Source organism: Poecilia mexicana, unplaced genomic scaffold, assembly GCF_051168715.1.
Source record: "Poecilia mexicana isolate PSO_F unplaced genomic scaffold, ASM5116871v1 scaffold_5, whole genome shotgun sequence".
NCBI classification, from domain to species: Eukaryota; Metazoa; Chordata; class Actinopteri; order Cyprinodontiformes; family Poeciliidae; genus Poecilia; species Poecilia mexicana.
In genome coordinates this window covers 15,446,083-15,465,739 of record NW_028263374.1, presented here as the reverse complement: position 1 = coordinate 15,465,739, position 19,657 = coordinate 15,446,083, and the positions used below count along the sequence as shown (strand labels likewise).

Genomic DNA, 19,657 nt, shown 5'->3' with positions numbered 1-19,657 from the left:
TTACAGTGGGATTGTGGTGTTTTCATTTAGCAGTAGCCATATTGGATTTTAGGGATGCGGTGGAGAAGAAGCCACAACCTCTGATTTCTCAGTAAACAGAGAACACCACTGCTCTAGATGATCTATCACGACTTTCATCAGTTCTGTTTGTTTGTTTCGTTTCCTTACATGTACAGACCCGTGACATTTCCATTTCAGACTGGTCCAGCAGCTATGCTCATGGCACTTTAGCACTGCACTTGTAGTACTATCAGAACACAGACTTTTTACAAAGTTTCCTGATTCTGTCAGGTGGAACGTGTGTATTGAAAAGCATCCTGTCTCCCTTTTTGTTCCCAATGTAAACATACTCCGGGAACTGTTTTGTCATAATTTTATGTAACCGTCTATCTGCCGCCCTCTGCGTCCGCATATTTGTCGCTCAGCGGCTCTCTTTCCATACTTGGCAATGCCTTTCTTGCTCCTTCGCTATTGGTTGCAAGCGAGCAGAGCTCCGAGTGACCCGGAGGTAGAAGCGAGGCCTGCTGTTTTCTCACCGCAGCCTCCTTCCTGTAGCCCGGTTGAGGAAGTGAATTTCGCTGACAGGGCTGGGTTCAGTGAGGGAGAGGCGAATAAAACATCTTCCACTGGGGAAACTAAAACAAATAAAACGAAAAGAATAAAAGTCGTGAGGAGCCAGGTGTATAACCACAGCGAAGCTAAGGTGTACAGCCGTTGGTGAAACCGTTCCCCGCAGAGACCGTCGCAGACATGGTAAGGGCCGTGCTAACGCTACTGGGAAGCGGGGAAGGGGTGAGAGGCTTCTGGTTGGAGTGCTGAAGCTTTCCGACCAGCTGGATGTGCTGGCTGGTAACCCGAGAGAACCGGAGAGCATAACTCAAGGAGGCATCTTAACTGTGACCGATAAGGAGCAGTTAGCTTTGTGGCTAATCTAGATTCTGTTTCTTCCTGCTAGTTAGCCATCTGCTAACAGCCAAGCTACATGCCCCGTAGGCACAGAGTTAGCACAGGATGTTTTGGATTTGACACAAGTTTGTTAACGGTAGCGGAGGAGATTCCTAATATAGCTCTCATACAATCCCTCCAGCCTTTAACGCAGACTTAAATAGCCGAGCGTCGGTTTGCCTGCTGCTAAAATAAAACTGCTGGCTCTTCCTTTTCTTAACCATAACTAGCTGGCAGCTCTCTCTGCTAGGTTTCCCTGGCTTAAGAGTTTCGCCGTAACTTTGTTTGTTTCTCTGTAGTAATGCCGCTCATTTTAAAACATGTCGCCAGTCAATCGACTCTTTTTGTATCTTTTCAAGTGGGTACATTGATGTTCCTTCAATTTTACAAACGATAATATTCAGGGTTAACCAGGAAAGCGTAAAATGACAGCCTAGGTCAGAGCAAGGCGCGATGTTATGAGAGTCTGATTGTATACAAACATTAGGTCAGAATTTAAACCATGATTTTCAAAAAAGCAGGTCTGTAAATATGGTTTTGAATGAATGATAATTCAAACAGACTCTTGATGACAGACATTACCAGCAAAATCTTGTTGTACTACAGCAGCATTGTCCTTTACAATAACAAATCTAACTGTTGGCCTATTGCAAATAAACAGCATTAGTAATATTGGCATACATTATTTAAGTTAATACCCTTAAATTGATTAAAAGCCAACACTGAACAATGAATTCTAGACTTTCCCATTAAATATTGTGAGTTATATTTAAAAAAAAGAAACAAGTGGTCTCTTGGATTTTTTGAGAATCTGATCAGATTAATCAAAATTCAGTTATACAGTAATTATAAGGATAATCAAGAATTATATTTATCAATGTACCTGATGACATCCAAGCAAATGGAACATCAAGTAAAGACCAACAAACTAATTACAGACAAATTTTAATGGAAATTTAATTATTTACTGTTTTTCCTTTTGTAAACATGTAAAAACTGCATCAGTCATTCTACTAGAGATTAGAGTTGGTCAGTTTTCCCTGGACTGTTTCACATGAAGGTAATTAAAAGCTTAAACGTAAGATTTTTTTTTTTATGTATCCATTAAATGGACTCACACAATTTTCTGTCTATGCGTACTACTCTGTCAGTGACTTTTACGTGTAGATGTTTTTCTTTAATACAAATCAAAAAGGTTGTGGACTTAAACACATCTATTAATAGCCTGCAGTACATGTTTTTTCTTTATGTATAAAAAGCTTTGGGGGCAATTAACAAATAATTTAATCTTTTTATCTCATTTTATGACCATTAAGTCATATAAAATAGTCTTAAATTCTACATTTAATTTAATAGAACATTTTTTTTCAAATTTATTTGATGCTATATTTATTGTCTATTTGTTTCAAACTGCACAGAAAGAGAAAGTTGGTCCATCTTGTATTTCCCGGTTAGCTGTTCTGTAATTTTTACCCAGCAGTGCTCTGTTTTTCTGTCTGGTCTTTCTAAATAAGACGGTAACTAAAAACTCACTCTTTATCAGAATTCCAGCTAATCCTTTTATTTCCAGCCAGTCACATCGGACTTTAAATAGACCACATTCATCCACAGTACTATGGTGTGTTCCAGATCAGCGATATGTAAAATAAAAGGTTTTCCATATGCGAGTTAACATACTGGCTATTTTTTTATTATTATTTAGTATCATTTAATTCAGTTTGGTTTCCTTTTAAAACCTCAATGAAAGAAGTTGTAAAAATCGAATCTGCTGTAATCCAGCTTTTTTTTTTTTTTTTTTGTCCTTCATGTTAAACCCACTTGGTTTACGTAGAAGTAGCACATCTCTTGTACATCCATGCAAACTAAACACTGCTGTGTGTAAGAGGAGAGCGCAGCTGGAGTTTCTCCGGTGTCGCCCTCTCTCCTTGGTCTCACCTCATCCATCCTGCTCCGCCTTGACCTCAGGGGGTTGTCTGCTAGTCTGAGCGGTGTTTACACCAGGAAAGCACTGCTGAGGAATGCAGCTGCTGTCTGAAACAGGCCGTCTCATCAGGTGAAAGAGATTTTGGAGAAGATGGACAGCAGGTGACTGTAGAGAAGAGGCATTGCGTGGGAACCTGTTGAACTCAGGGTTCGGTTTAAAGAGAGTGTTTATATACTCCACCTTGGATTCCTTTCTTGGATTAAATTATAGTGCTGGATTATGTTAGTTTTACAACTTTTACAAGTACAGAAGGTGAAATAAACATGTGTAGTGGTGATTGTTGATTAATGCAAAGTTTCATAAATGGATCCTGTTCCTCACATATAACTATTTCTGTTGCCTCAAGACCAGAGGGACAGTTTTGCTCAAGTCGAATTTTATTCCGGTATTAATTTTGACAACAGAGGAAAATGTTTGTCGCACAGAGTGTAAACCTGTAAGTCATGATAAAAAACAAGTTTTGTCTGTCTGCTGTTCCAGTTTGGAGTGCATCCTCCCACACATTCCCCACAGTTTCATGCCCTGGCCGGTCCACTCAGCCCTGCGATCTCATGACCTGCTGCTCACTGTGTGTTTGGGGAGAGAAAGCTCCCCTGGGGTTAAGTTCAGACCTGCATCTGCTCTGTGCTTTGTAGCAGCCACTAAGGTCTTCATTCAGCTGTAGCTTATTTGCTTGCCCTTTTACATTTCTCATTTCATAAAGCTGCTGCTGCAGCAGATAAAGGCAGTCACTGTAGATACAGAAGCTGCTGATGTACAGAAGGTAAAAAGGTTTAGTCTGGCTGCTTTAAGCTGTGTTATGATTAACTCAGATGTTTAGCAAAGCAAATTTAACTGACAAGTTACACATGCATACAAAAGTCACCTCTGATTTCTTTGTATTTTACTGTCAGGCTGCCACTACTTGCTGGTTTTTCCACCTGCAGGTTTTCTCAAGGTCTTCCTTGACCACTTTCTAAAACTAACTTTCAGTCTGGCTTTTTAATTTAAGCTACTTGACTCTGCTCTCCCAGTCATTCAGGCAAATAAGGTTCTACAATTAAATATTTTCTTAAAGGCATAACATTCATATAATGTTCATCAAGTTATTTTGACCTAGAGCATCATCTTTATCTTCAGACACCTAAACTATGTGTACTGACATGGTTGGGTACAAGAGCTAGTTGAAAGTTTTAGCAAGAATTATATTCATTTTAAGATTTTTTTTTAAATGTTTTTAATTCTCACACAAAACTAGCTATGTCTCCTCATACAATTAAATTGTTTCATTTGTTTATTTTTGTGCCTTTTTATGCTGGCCCATCAGTTTTTAACCTCTACAAAGCATTTGCTTTACAGTTATCAGCATAAAAAGTGCTACAAAATTACAGTTAATGCACAGAAACTGCAGAAATAATCAGTTTTAAGGAAAAAACATTGAAAGATCTTCAGAAAGCCTGGATAAGTGTTGATCAAACCACTTTAAAGGAATAGAAGCAATCTGACTGCTGTCAAAGCAAACCTGAAGAAATCAGAAGTGGTTTTAATGTTTTGGTTTCCGTTCATTGGATCGATCAACGTTTTTTTTTCTTCTTCCTTTTTGTCTATGTATTATTGAGCGTTTGCTGCTTAACCTTCAGTTTTTTACTCTGTCTCTAGTTCAGATTCTATTCCTGCCCACTACATTATCAATATCCAGACACTGTATAGAAGCGGTCCTGTTTAAACACTTTTAGATTCGCCATTTGTCTTCCACATCTGTCAAAGATAAGATGATTTACAGTAAAACAAGCACTTTATCGGTGGGATTTTATAACTTCCTGCCTGTCTTATATGTGCCAAACAGGTTAAGTTATCCTATTAGTTGCCTATCTCGGTGAGAAAAATGAGTTAACTTAATAAGCAAAGGAAAGGCGATGAACCTCGGGTTAATATGTGCTTTTAGACATGCAGAGCCGTTTGTTGAACGTGCTAAACATGTTGTAGCCACACCCTGTCAATGAGCTCTCAGCAGCTTAATTTACGTTTTGGCTCATGATAAACACTGGGCCAGCAGAGCAGCTAAGGTTTCCACGGCGCACATCGCTCTTTCTCACCTAAACTAACGTCCTCTGGGAAAACGCACACAATAAAACAAATCACTCATTAAAAAGTTATTCTTCAAAAGTTAGATATAGCCTTTCATTAAACTATATGTTATCTTCCCAGATGATTTAACCAGTATCTTATCGGCCTTATAAGTTGGCAATCAGCAGTAATAATGCATTTCTCGTCCGTTTGAGATGTGAACTAGTGCTTTTGTGCAAACTTGTTGTACTTTTTGTGAACTTCTTTTTGTGTTTGACCTCAGAACATTTTCCTCTTCCTCTGCTTGTTCATGCCTGAGCAGTGCAGGGGTCCCGGGCCGGGTCTTTGGGGTCCACTGCCCTGTCTGCTTCAGTCCATCAGACTCAGATGATTGCATTGCCTCCTCTGCATCCTGTCAGGTTTTACAGGAGCCTGTTCACTATCTATTCATTTATGTCATGTGGGTGGCAGCAGGGGAATGCCTAAAACATGCAGGACATGCCCTGAGGACCAGGGTAATGAGACGTCTAAAATGCTCCATGCAAACAAAGGAGTGTACAATTCAAAAGTTCCTGTGTGATTTTCCATCTTCTTTTTTTGTAAAACGTTGACCTACACATAGAAAATATGATTAATATAAGAAGAGCTTTAACATAAAACATAAACACATTCAAATTTGGTTTTACTAACCTTCCTGCTGTGAGCAGTCATTAAATATTTACCTTAAGGACTGAGGCATCCTCGTCTCTCTGGGGGGGAACATTTGCTGTAGAAATATGGAGTTCCTTAAGGGTCAAAATTATCCCAGAGTTGAGTTGTGAACAGTGTTGACAGTCTCGTATTGGCACAGCTGTCATTATAGAAACAACCTCCTCTGTGTGTCGTCTCCAGAATTTGGGTTCTAATCCTGACTCTAAGATTTCCACAAACTGTGGCAACATTTCCTAAACCTGCCTGCTCCATAATCGACGCAGAGTAAGAGCTCAAAAGCATAAAAACAGCAACCTTGCTGGAATATGTCCGACCTTCCTGTTACCTGTTGAAACTCTCTGAGTTACAGAGACGTGTCTCAACATGTTGCAGAGATTTGCTTCCTTTTAAATGGTTTCTTGCATCTCTGTGCTTTCTTAGACTTCATTATAAACTCCCTATAATAAAAATGGACGCCTTCCACACTGGAAATTCTTCATGTCTGTGTTGGTGATGCTTGTCTGTGGTTCATTTACTGGAAAAATATTGGACTTTCAGTTACTGACTGACTAGTAAATCTAAAAATTGACTCTGGTGAAGAACAAATTTTCCCTCACACATTCCTGTCAAATAGCGCAAAAGATTAAACATCTAATGGCCTATTTCTGCCAGAATTTTGACATAGAAGCCTTGTTGTGATTTGTGTTCATTTTGTAACTTAACTTTGACATGTTTGCTGCTCCTTTTGTCCTTTACCAAACGCTCACATGGGAAGTCATGAGGCTCCTCAGGCTGAACTTGAGATGTGGAGTCTGTTACCGATCATTCCTGCAGAGGCATAAAGATTTCCTGCACAGTCAGATTGTGCATTTAATGTACAGAATGTTGCAAGACTGGTCATTACATGCTTTGTTTTTATTTGTGGAGCTGACGGATTATAGAGCTTTAAATACAAAGCAATTCAAAATATGCTAACGGATATGAAAGAGAGTGACTCATCCATCTGATGGCTGTTAATTACTGTGTATTGCATCTTTATGAAATAATTTAATTTCCTTGAAAAATAAAATGTTTCCCATACCGTTGGTGCTATCTAATGCAGAACACATTTATCTGATTAATTTTAACATGAGACACAGTTTGATCTATCAATGTTGTGCATTAAAACAAAACTTTATCTTAAACATGAATTATTCTTATTATTTAGAGGAAAACATTAGGTTTTTTTTTTCGCTAAAACATAAAATTATTACATATGTCAAGCAATAAATATAGAATAAAAACGCATCAGTATGAGGCTGATGTTTGAGAGTCACTTAAAAATATCAGTACAGCTCCTGAATCTCCAGAACAAGTGGATCTCCTGGACGACACAAGCTAACGCTATCTGGTTAAATTAGCTTTAGGGTCATGAAAAGTGACGGTGTTCTGTTGGTCTGAGATGCGCTTCCTACTTATACATATCCAAACCTAATTATTGATTAAGAAGTAGAAATATTGTAATTAAATGCAAGTTTTGCTTTTAGCTAGAAAGAACCGTGTTTCTTCAAAAATGTTGCAGCAGTCAGCATTGGAAATACAGTATTTCTCTCCTAGTCGTTGAGTTTAAGGTTTTAGTATTGTGACCACCCTGGTGCACAGCAACAGGTGGTGGAGGGGAAGCAGCACTTATTTACTATTAGTGTCATGCTGCCAAAAAATAGTGCTAATTCTCTGTAATCAAAACTGTAAGAGGTGTGACACAAGATCTGAGTAAAGGAAGGCAATCAGTCACAACTTTTAATTTCAAAAAGGCGCCATTTATTTTATTAATTTATTCTTACAACTACTATTTTTAGTAGGTAGTTTTTCCACTTGCAGGAAGACAACATGATGGCTTTGTGAGTAAGCTCAGGAGAATCTGGGTGAGTGAGTTCATAGGTTAATGTGCTTATTGAAGGTGAAGTGGATGGAATTGATTTTTTTAAAATAACTTTTTAAATATATAATGAATACTGTGCATAAATGGTAGGATAAATGAAAAAGGAAAAAAAACCTTGGTGCATTTTTTGTGACGTCAGCTATATAAACAACCATGTTAAGTAACTAAACCTCCATGTTTAAATATTAAATATTAGAAATTTGGGCTTTGCAGGTTTCTCAGCATATTTCATACTGCCGTCATTCATGTAACAAAAACAATAAAGGCTACCTCTGTATCTTTTTAATCCATTAATGTAATGGCATTCTGAATGACCTTATCAGTCATCTACACCTTTGTCCAATCTTTTGTTTGAGTTGCAGTTAGTATTTAAATGAATTTTAGTTTGTGATTGACAGACTGCAGTCTTGATGTGAAATGTTTAAATCTTCACCCAATGTGGAGCTTTGGATCGGGTCAGCTCTTTGGTTTTGTCTGAATAAAATGTCCCTGTGGTTTGTTTTTTTCTCAGATTTCTTGTGTCCTTGTGCTGCCGCTGTAACGATCCTAATCATTTGCAACACTGCATTCCTAGCGTTGGCGTCAACTTTCTGGGACGTCCACTCCTGAGAAGAAGATTCACTGACTGTTTTAATATTTTCCACTGATATTTCCTGCAGTAAAATATCGAATTTGATCTCCTTGTGAAGGACGATTGTAACCTTCCCAGTTTGATGTTTGTTTGGACTAGAACAACAGCTTCTGTGTGGTAACTGCTACTAGTGCAGTTACCACATGATGCCGTATCGGCATCATGTTTCACACACACAAATGTTCCTGCTAAGCCTGAGCTCCTGACTTTATTGAAGTTCTCACACACGCTGATGACGAGTTGTGTGTTTTAGGTTGGCTGCCATTTGGCGTTACTGCCTGTGGACGTGGACTTTACTTCTGCATTTTGGCTCAGTTTGTCTAAATGACTTAACAATTTATGTGTTTATGATCTGAGTTTGTACATATTAAATCCCTAACGTGGAGAGGCTTAATGTGATGTTGTGGAATGAGGTTCTGCAGTGTTAAATGGCACATTCAGTCAAAGTTGTTGATATTGACAGTCTGGCTCTCCACCCAGGGCAGATTGGTCTGTGTGTTTCAGGTTTTAGAAGCTTTATTTTCTGGGATAATGTTAAAAGTAGATTCTGTGATGTCCAGAAACCCCATTTGTTTTTGTTTGTTTAAAGAAATGCTGTGTTGACTCTTCAATCAGGTTTGAGTTTTAAGTGTTTGACGTCTCTGTGTTTCAGAACGATCAACAGTTGGACTGTGCTCTGGACCTGATGAGGCGTCTGCCTCCTCAGCAGATCGAGAAGAACCTCAGTGACCTCATCGACCTGGTCAGTACTTTCCTTTGGTCTTTGCAGGGATTCCTGTATTCCTTTAAATTCCCTGTGTTTTATTTATTCCACGCAACGATGATCATGTCTGCTCATCAACATGATTTCTCAATGAACGGTTTTACTTTTGCAGCTAATATAGCAATAATTTAGATTTTCTTTGTTGATTTTAACAGTAGTTACATCATAAATTACCTTAACTTGGATGTGAATCAAACAACACTTTTCCTCCAGGCTTTCCATCCGTTTCTTTTCAGCCAGATCCCACCTCCTCCCCTCTAACCTGTCACCCCATGACCACCTGCTCTTTTCTTAACGAGTGACCACTATGTCCGGTTATTAGTGATCATTATCACAGCTGTCAATCACCTCCGCTGCCAACTTCTTCTTGGCTCTGCCCACCGCTGAAACTTTATCTTGCCAGCTAAAATCTCTTCTGTTCCTGTTTTGTCCCACATCTCTCATCTTTTCCCCTCTGATCCTGCGTTTCTTTACCCTCCACACTATATTCCCAGTTCAGACTCGTTTCTGTGCTCTTGGCCAGTCTGGGCTGCCAGGTGCATTTATGTGGGAGAGTGTCTGTTTGTGGGTATGGGGGCTTTTGCAGGATAACAGGGCTGCCTTTGTGTCTGTGCTCTGATGCAAGAGCGTGAAGGAGGGGGGGTACTCCATGTCAGTCTGTGAGAACTAATTTGTACCCCTTTCTCCTTTAGATATTATATTTCCCAATTATACTTTATTCTACCTCATCTGGGTGAAGCTGGAATGTGATTAGAGTTTAAAAGTATCAAATAACCCAAATGCCATGTTTTGCTTTTCTGTTTCTATACCCTGAGAAAATCCTGTAATGCTGCTATCAGTACCAGAGTCTCAACTAAAGCCGTTGTCTGTTTGGCTGTAGGTGCCCAGTCTGTGCGAGGACCTCCTCTCCTCAGTGGACCAGCCCCTGAAGATCGCCCGTGACAAAGTGGTGGGGAAAGACTATCTGCTCTGTGATTACAATCGAGATGGCGACTCCTACAGGTGCAGTACATCATTGAAATTAATTACCTGAGACGGAAAATTTATCCAAATATTATCTGGTGTTGGCGTGACGATACCGCCTCATATGAAACGCCACAATATTTCACGTCGGTTTGAATTTTGTCAGGCCTGGTGATGTAAGAGCAGCGGTCCAGTTTCCTGGGGAGTGGGAACACGAAGCAGCCAGACTCGATAACGACGTTCTAGTTAAGAAGTCTGAATTTCAACATGGCGACGCCCATAAACATTGTTTGCAAAAACTCGTACAAACATAATTTTAAGCTCTGCTTTCCATAAGTAAACAACACTTTTAATTTGTTCAGTTTAGAGCTGCAGGCGCTACATGCAACATTGATTTTAGACGCTTCTACTTGTTTGTCTTGTAAAATAAACGTTTCCACCTCTGTTGACGGAAAGAGAAGCCATTTTGAAATGCAAAGTCTGTCTTACAAGTCATAACTGGGGGGAAGTCACAGTTGATCCCAGTTTCCCAGTGGGAAAACTGGCTTGGGATTAGGGCTGAAACGATTCCTCGAATGATTCGAGTACCTCGATTACTAAAATTCCTCGAGGAAAATTTACCTGCCTCGAAGCTTCTTTAATTTATGTTTTATTAGTTAGCGCACCGTGTTCCGGCCGGGACTTCATTTGCGTTGCGCGGAGCTCTCACTTCCGCCTCTGAGTTGTTGACAAAAGCTAAGTCTCAGCGGCATAAAGTCCAATCTTCAAGATTGGCCCGTGGGGATTTTATTGATTGATGATAATGCCCGACTTTTTATCGTTTTTTGGGGAACCAATAAGCATCCTTAACATGACTGGGGAATGCCTGGAGTACGGCAGCATTTCTCCTCCGGGGCTGCTGGTTGAAAGCGAACGGCGGGAATAGACTGAACAGGGCGGGCGGCTGAGTAGCTGATGCTTACCGTGTAAATGTAGCTTTACCGACGAACCGCACAATAAATTTCCTATCCCGGTCTGAAGAAACGGGTGGCGGAGCGCATCGTATATGGCTGGTAGATGAGTTTCTGAGTGTGACCAGTGAAGGTGTCGTAAATATCCCGTATTGCTTCCCCCCGTGTTCGTCCCCCGGTCTAACGGTTCGTCAGTCCGCTGGTCTATTTCCTCCCCTCCACCCCATCTTACGTTCGTTCATTCGCTCTCTCCTCCCACTCCAGGCGGCATTTCCCGTATTTTCAAACCCAAAGCGTGACAGGTTAGGTGGCAAGGTGAGTTTAATTAATCTATTAAACTCACTGAAGATGAATACATAAACTAAAAGCTGGATTGTAGACATTTTTTATAAGCATATTTGTGAGCCTGCCTCTTTATTAAATTCAATATAATTTCAGATTTTTCTATAACTTTTCTTCTGGTTAACTTAGAAAGTGAGCTATTATTGTTACAGGTTAGTTTTCTAAACTACAAAAAAGCAACTGTTAGGGATGCTCAAATATGGAAAATTGGACTGATATTGATATCTGATAGTAACACCGGTATTATGCCAGATTTACCAATATTTCATTTTATAATTTTTTTTTTATCCGATTACTCGATTAATCGTAAGAATAATCGATAGATTACTCGATTACTAAAATATTCGTTTACAACAGCCCTACTTGGGATGGCTGATTTCTCCGACTGGGAAGTCGGAATTTTCCAGTTCTGAGTGGAACTGGAACGCAGCAATAGGTGCTGCCAGCTTGGACCTTCATCTGGTAAAGTAGGTGCAAGAGATCAGTCTGCAACTGGAGTATAAAGAAGAGTTATAATGGGATTCATCAGCTGCAGGCTCCTCTCTCAGGTTGTCTTATGAGTCTAGGAGTAATGATGAACCGGAGGAGAATTTGGAAAGGTTTTCCTTATGTTTGTGTGATAGCCAGAAGAAATGTCTTCCACATTTTAAGATGGTAACATTTTAGATGCTCTGTAGACAAAGAAACTTTGGTAAAATGCCACAGTGACTTGACACTAGTTTGCAAACAGTAGTTTGTAAAGAGGCGTTATCTTAATAAGAGTAGAGCTCCTTTAGTTCCCACTCTACAAATGCAAATATTTTAGTTTTAATACATTTCTTAAATTCTAGTTTAGTCTGATCTTGAGTCAGTGTAATAATATTATGAATGTGTCGTGTATTCTGTCTTTGAATGAAGATAAGGCAGATTTTCTGTTTTACATCATCCAGCAGCCTGAGTGTAGCATTAGCATGTAGAGTGTGTCTTCAGGACTCTTGGAATATTTTATCAAACAATTATTACATCAATTAGAATAGTTTATCATGTTAATACTTTAATATTATGTAGCTTTTGTTCAGGGCTTTTAATTTTCTAAAATCCAAGCATGGCGATCACGAGCATGAGTACAAACAAGTGCAGGTGATTTTTGTTTTTTTGCAGGGTAGAATGCACCTTATTTGTTATGACTTATGAAAATAACACAAAATAAATCCACTCCAAACCAAAAATGATCTCCAGCTAACTCTGTCTCTGTTCCTCCTTCAAATTAAACAGAAATATGTCAGAAAGTAGTTCCCCTGTCATGAGTCGTTTCATGATTAGCATTGTTAGCAACCAAGCTTGAAGGGGAACAGAGGTTTGGTGCAGCAGAGTCAACCAGCTCTCCAGCGTTGATGCAGCAGGCCGATGCATCATGTTCTTATGCCAAGTTTCGCTGTTAGGCAGTAGTTCCTTTTCCTGTTGCAGCAGAGCAAAGCACAGCAGCAGCAGCTACATTAGCATGGCTAAAAATAGCTTGGATTCCTCTTTGCATAGCAGATTTTTTGTTCGTGCTGCTCCTGCAGCAGCAATCGACTTACTGGAGATGTTTTATTTTCCCCTACAGTTCTACAAATTCACTCGCTTGTAGTCTCACCTTTAATTTGGTATTATTTGGTATTTAGAGGTTTGAAGTCTGTTTTGAGACTTAACACTGAATTAGTGTACTTTCTCAATCATCAGATCCCCGTGGAGTAATAAGTATGAACCTCCCATTGAAGATGGTGCAATGCCTTCAGCTCGGTTGAGGAAACTTGAAGTGGAAGCAAACAACGCCTTCGATCAGTACAGGGACCTGTGAGTGTCGGACTGGAGGTTTGTACGTACAGATCAGTGCTGCCCCCTTGTGACCGTGGCATTATCTACCTGTAATGTTCAGGTACTTTGAGGGTGGCGTGTCCTCTGTGTATCTCTGGGACTTGGATCATGGCTTCGCTGGAGTTATTCTCATCAAAAAGGCTGGCGATGGATCCAAGAAGATTAAAGGATGCTGGGACTCCATTCATGTGGTGGAGGTGCAGGTGAGATAACGCTGACGTTTTCAAACTTTGTTCATAGTTAACTTGGCTTCATTTTTCACCTTGAAATGAGGGTTTAGAGGTATATTTTTACCAAAATCCAGGTATCTGCTAAAATTATTTGAACTCTTTTCCATGATAAGCTTAAAAGCATTTAAATATATGTTGAACCTTTTAAAGAAACAACTAGTTGTAAGTTTTTGGCTGATTTCTAACCTTGTTTTCTGGCTGTACAGACTGAAATCAAGTTTTGCCATTGAGTTATTTATGTTCTCACACCTGATTTAAATAGTATTGGCTAAGACGCTCAAGTATCTGACAGAAAACACAGAAAAGGAAACAACTGATATCATTATTTCTATTAAGTTTGGCCATTTTGACTGAAAAATGTATCACGATATAAGAGTTTCATATCAGTCTATTGATAATTATTGATTTTTTTTTTGTTATCAATATCTGAATTACTGCCAAGCTGGTGGCATGACCTCCAGTTTTATTCACAGTTTTCACAGTTTTTTATTTAACTTTAAGCAGTTAAGAAGCACAGTGGCAAAACTTTAAACTGCTGCTGGTTACTTAGCAACAGGCTGTTGCTAGGTAACCAAAGAATTAGTGAGTTGCTAGGTAACCAAAGAGCGATTGAGTCAGTTGATTCCACCAACTTTGCTCTAAGAGGTCGAATGGCTAAAGTCTTTCCTCTTTTCCCAGAATGCAATGTGGTTCTACATCGGGCGCTCAGTGAATATTTTATATATTGAAAATTCTATCAAATGTATTTATTAATACTGATTACGTGTCTATGTCTACCCCTGTCTACATTCTTACTGATTTATTGTCCATCCCTTATTGCTATGATTATCTGGTTTCCTATTGAACTCTTCTTGGGATTTATTTTACGTCCCCCAGCAACAGTGAATGTTTGCAAAGTTGGTTGCTGCCATGTTTTCTAACGAGCTGCTTGTTCATCCTGTGAGCAGGAGAAGTCTAGCGGTCGCACTGCTCACTACAAACTCACCTCCACCGTCATGCTGTGGCTCCAGACAACCAAGACCGGCTCTGGCACCATGAACCTGGGAGGCAGCCTTACAAGACAGGTACAACGCTGCTCGGTGGAGGAGCACTGCTGACCGTTTATCCATCCTGACCAGGAATTAAAACACTCTTTAAATCTTTTTCACAGATGGAGAAAGACGAGACAGTCGGAGAGTCCTCACCTCATATCGCCAACATCGGCCGCCTTGTTGAAGTCAGTGCATTTATTTTTCTTTTAAGCGCTCTACTTAGGAATATCATTTGAGTTTGTCAGATTTTCTAAACTTGCTTGAGAGAGAAGCAAAAATGTTTGTCAATCTGAAACTAAAGTTCAAAGAAAATAAGAAGAGGGCACAGTCTTTATGAAATAAAAAGCCACTCCATGTGTTTGATCTAGTTGTGAACATGGTGGAGCTGTACAGTAAAATAACAAGGATTTAATCTAAACACTGAGCTTGTTCAGGGAAGACGCAGATTTATTACCAAAATGGCATAAAATACAGTTTTACAAGTTATGCACACAAAAGTAGGCCATCATTTTAAAAACTCAAATGACCTTTTGCGGAAAATCTTTGGCACTAGTAGATTTCTTACACTATGCTACACATTTGTGTCACCTTCACCTGAAAATGTCCAGTTAAAGTAAATAAAGCATTTTTAAAGATGGTAATAATTATGTTGTTTCAGGACATGGAGAACAAGATTCGCTCCACACTGAATGAAATCTACTTTGGGAAGACCAAGGATATCGTTAACGGCCTAAGGTACGGAAACACCTCAGAGCGGTCCTCATGTTTATTTGTACCGTTTTCACTCAGCAGCTTATTGAATCACCCCCACAGTGAGTTAACCTCTGAGCTGCTGAACTCCCGTCTCTTCATTTCTCATATTTCTGTCTCTTCCACCAGAGCTGTTTCTGTTTCCATGTCTCTCATGTGTCACCTCTCTCTCCTCCTGCTGCCTCTCCTCTGTGCTCCAGATCTATCGAATCTTTGCCCGATAATCAAAAGTACCGGCAGCTCCAGAGGGAGCTGTCACAGGTCCTCACTCAGCGTCAGATCTTCATTGACTAGGGTCAGAGGTACACCTGGCATGGCCGAGTGTTTCTGTGTGAAAATAACCTGAGGCCTGAGCTGAAGTCACAGCGGTACCAACAACCAGTTAGAAAACTGCCACACCTTTTCCCTCAGGATGGTACAAGAATAAACATCAGAACAGAAACCAGACTTACATTTACTTGAGTAATGTTTTTTAAATATTTACTTTTAGGAGTATTTTTACTACACTGCATTATTCACTTTTACTTGAGTAATTTTTTTATGAAGTATCACTAAATACCACTGAATGAAAAGCAAACATGTTTTAACCAAAACTTCACCGGACAAACTCACACCTGCAGGTTTTGTTAAAGTTTCATAAGTTTTATATTGAAAGAAACTGTTTTTTTAAGTAACTACAATTACAAAACCTTTTTTTTTTTTTTTAATTAACATACTTGCCATTTTTCCGACGTCCTGCAGCCCTGACTTGCCAGAGCATTCTTTACTCCGTCCTACAGGGAGTGTATGAATAAATTCGACCCTGAACGTAAAGTTTTGACCTCGTCTGAAGAAAATTCAAAACAAATTCAATCTTCTGAATCCCGTTTTGAGATTAAAAAACATAAACTTCAACTCAGAACACTTTGGGAAATTAATTTCCACTTGGGAGACAAAGTGTCTTCAGTCAGAAGCTTCTTCAGATTCGCTGTAATACAGACTGCTACATCCCCATCTACAATAACTCTTTGAAGAATCTGAATCAGTGAGATCCAACAACATTTAATTTCCCTTTGGGATCAATAAAGTATTTTTGAATTGAATTTAAATTAACTTTATATTTTGGACCCTCTGATTAGTAATTTTTAAATATTAATTTGAAAAGTTACTCAGTAATTGAGTTGCCTCTATCAAATACTTTTTACTCTTGGATGGTTACTTTTTACTTGAGTAAAAATATGTTGAAGTAGTTCTACTCTTACTTGAGTAATATTTTCAGGACCTCTGCAAAGAGCCGTCTATAAAATCAGACTTCATGTTCATCTGTGGAAGAAAATCTATTTAATTAAGCATCTGTTTTTTAATCTCTTGCTTTAGGACAGACTTGCATGTCCAGCATTCAGAGTTAGAAACATTTGTGAGGCATGTTGTGAAGGTTTGTTTACCTTTGTGTTAACACACTAACCAGGCTGATGATTTTAATTAATTGTCCTCTGTGGTTCACCAGCTTGTTGTCCCAATGAGGTTGTTTTGTTTTTTTTAACCACAGTGAACAAACCCGACCTTTACGACCCGAAGTTTGAGATGCTGAAATTAAAGAATTGCAACAGCGATTTACAAATAATGAAGGTCAAATTTTACACACAGGTTTGCCTGTAGCATATTTACGCTAACAGTTTTAAGTTTTCGCAGTTTTAACTGTTGGGGTCACATGTTTACATAACATCTCCATGTTCAGCTTTAGTTGATGTATTTTAACGCTTCTTTTTGCAGATATAACCAACATGTTTAAAAACAAGAATGTGATGCACAAGTTTGAATTTAATTTGGAGCTGCAGTTCACAGCCAACTGTATTTATTTGTGCAATATCACAATCTCAAAGGAATGTTTGAATGATTTGTTAAGGCTGAAAATTATGTTTCAAGTGACATACAAGCAAATTCTGCTGGCCTGTTGGGAATTTGATGTATATTTGTAGTTGTGATGTTAAATCTCCTAAAAAGTGACAGCGTTATCATAAAATATGAAAAAAACTAAGGTATTTTTCTGTAATTGATATAGTTGCCAACAAAAGTATTAAGTTTAGATGTTTTTCTGATGTCTTTCCAGAGGATTCTTGACTCCGTCCTACAGGGAGTGTATGAATAAATTTAACCCCGAACGTAAAGTTTTGATATCGTGTGAAGAAAATTCATAACAAATTCAATCTTCTGAATCCGATTCTCAGATCTGACGTAGAGATGCACCGATCTGATATTAATATCTGTATCAGTCCCAACATTTAAAATAAATATAGATCAAGTGTGAAGAATGCAGTTTATTTTTATATGTTTGACCCAGGTAGACACCTTCTGTTGTTATATTGGCTATTTTTCTCCTAATTGCACAGACTGAAGAAATTAAAGCTGTTTTGACAGGTTTGAGCTTGTGAAGCTATTGGTGTATTTCAGTGTGCTGTACTGATGCAGAGTTATCAAATAAATTAGTAATTCACTATATTTATATCCGTGTTTATGAACAGTAAAGTCAATTCATCTCTGTTTTTCTGTATCGGATCGGTATCGACCGATACCAAACATCATTTATCTGTATCGGTGTCAGAAGTGAAAGCAGTGGATCGGCGCTTCCGTAGTTTGAAATTCAGTGAACGTGTGTTGTCATTCTTCTAAAGTCTGTAAAAATGGTTGAAATAAATCAAATTAAAGCAAAAACTTTGATATTCCTGCCTGTCAGAGATGCTCTGCACGTCCCAATCCTCCCTCTGGATGAGTAATTAATCATGATTAACCTGTTTTCTCCTCTGACCTGTCGGGATGAGCGTGTCCCTCTCATCTTCAGTCTCATATGTAGATGTGATGTTTTAGCGCTGACCCTCTCTCTCTCTCTCTCTCTCTCTCTCTCTCTCTCTCTCTCTCTCTCTCTCTCTGCACAGGAACGTTCAGAGTCAGGCTGACAAGCAACAGAAGGAGGCTCTGAAGGCCGACTTAGTGAAGGCCCTCAAAAACAAACATAACGGCTAGAGAAGCTACTGTCGGTTCTCCTCTTCTCCATCTCTCCACCTCATCTCTGCCGTCTTTTCTTTCTGTCTCTCCCTCCGTACCCGTTTCAGTGCTGCACTCTTTTTATTTGTTGAAAACAAAAAAGGAAAAAATGCTTTGCTTTGTATGTTTTTTTTTTTTTTTTCCCCTCCGTCTTACGTTTCATCTGCCATTAAGCCATTCGGTCTCGCTCCGTTTCTCTCTGTCTCCCATGTTGTTGATAGTATTACCATGGTTAATGATAATCCTACAGTGTGTAGTAATTATCCCTGGTTTAAAGAAAAAAGGAGCGACTCTGGACTCGGACACAGACTGAGCTGTAGTTGCTGTAGGCTTGGCGGCGGTTTCGTTTTACTCATCGGATTTATCTCCTGCACCTGTTTTGTCTACGACTCCCTCCCCGATATATTTGTATAGAGTATAACTGTCCACATATATCTATCGGCCTTCCAAGGGATGTAAACATGAGGGCGTCCTTTCTTTCTGCACATCCAGGTTTTGACTTTGTTTTCCTCTTTCTGCATGCATGTGAGCCTGTGTGGGAGCATGGGGATGGACTGTTATAATCACCCTGGACACAACACCCCGCCCCAAACATGCACACAGACAAACATCACAGTTTCTTCCCCCTCTACTCTTCTTCTCTCTGCATCTTCTGATTTTTGTTGGGGGGTCACAGTTTGTCTTTGTGTCTCAGAGGAAACATTTGTTTCCATTTTGGAGGGGAATCTTTTGTTCTTTTTTCTTTTTTTTTTGGTTTTGTCTTTTGTAAAGCTTATGATTCATATTGTATTAGAGCCTCCAGCAACAATAAAAACTGTAAAAGCTACACTTTGCTCCTCTGTCTTCATTTGGTCTTACACAGGAGGAAGTGGACGTTTAGACTCTTAATAGCAAATATATGGACACTCTTCAAATTATTCTGCAGCTAAAACATGTTGGAAACACTCTACATTTACACTTTTTAAACATACTCGGAATTCATTTTTAAAAATTGTAAATATTGTATAATTTTAATGCTTCTTTGTTAAAAAGTGTTGCGGAAAAGTATTTCTCTTCTCACATATCTTGTTTTTTCCCCCTTTTTTTGGGTCCTGTGTGGAAAATGTAATTTCAACCTTTGGGAATTTGAGGATTCACTAAGTAATAGCATTACTGGCTAAAACAAACACTTCTCTGAAGTGGAAAAGTGATATAAAATTACTGATATAAACCTATAAATTGTATTCCAAATAAAACTCACTAGTTTGTGGATTCCTCTTTCATCTACTGTAAAGATTAGACCTGACAAGCTGTATTGAATTTAGTTAAGTGTTCATGTTCTTGGGTTCCTTTAAACTTTTGATTCATCTTGAAGGATTCAGTCTAGTTAAGTGACGTCAGAGTCAAATAATTAGAAGAATCACGATTTTCTGTGTTGCACTGGCAGAAGCCTGTGGTTTCTAGTTGTGCTGCTGCTGTTTGTCCACTAGGTGTCAGTGTTAAACGTTTATGTCGGACCCGACATATCTGACTGCGCTTGTTACTCTGCTTTACAAAGGCGTTCGTATGAAAGTC

At 39.0% G+C, this 19,657-nt stretch overlaps 1 protein-coding gene across 1 annotated transcript; it reads left to right on the top strand.

Annotated features, from left to right (window-relative positions):
• Positions 1-480: 480 nt before the first annotated feature.
• Positions 481-18,929, top strand: capzb (capping actin protein of muscle Z-line subunit beta). The gene is made up of 9 exons (XM_014997899.2): positions 481-753; positions 8,870-8,959; positions 9,861-9,982; positions 12,937-13,050; positions 13,133-13,274; positions 14,249-14,365; positions 14,452-14,517; positions 14,991-15,067; positions 17,995-18,929. Exons 1-9 carry the CDS (start codon positions 751-753, stop codon positions 18,080-18,082), a joined length of 819 nt encoding a protein of 272 aa, XP_014853385.1. The 5' UTR covers positions 481-750; the 3' UTR covers positions 18,083-18,929.
• Positions 18,930-19,657: the final 728 nt, after the last annotated feature.

What these genes read in the sequence shown, in the direction of transcription:
- capzb (XM_014997899.2), top strand. An exon ending in CGAGATGGCGACTCCTACAG is followed by an intron (nt 9,983 to 12,936) that starts GTGCAGTACATC and finishes CTCAATCATCAG; the next exon opens with ATCCCCGTGGAGTAATAAGT. An exon ending in ACATCGGCCGCCTTGTTGAA is followed by an intron (nt 14,518 to 14,990) that starts GTCAGTGCATTT and finishes ATGTTGTTTCAG; the next exon opens with GACATGGAGAACAAGATTCG.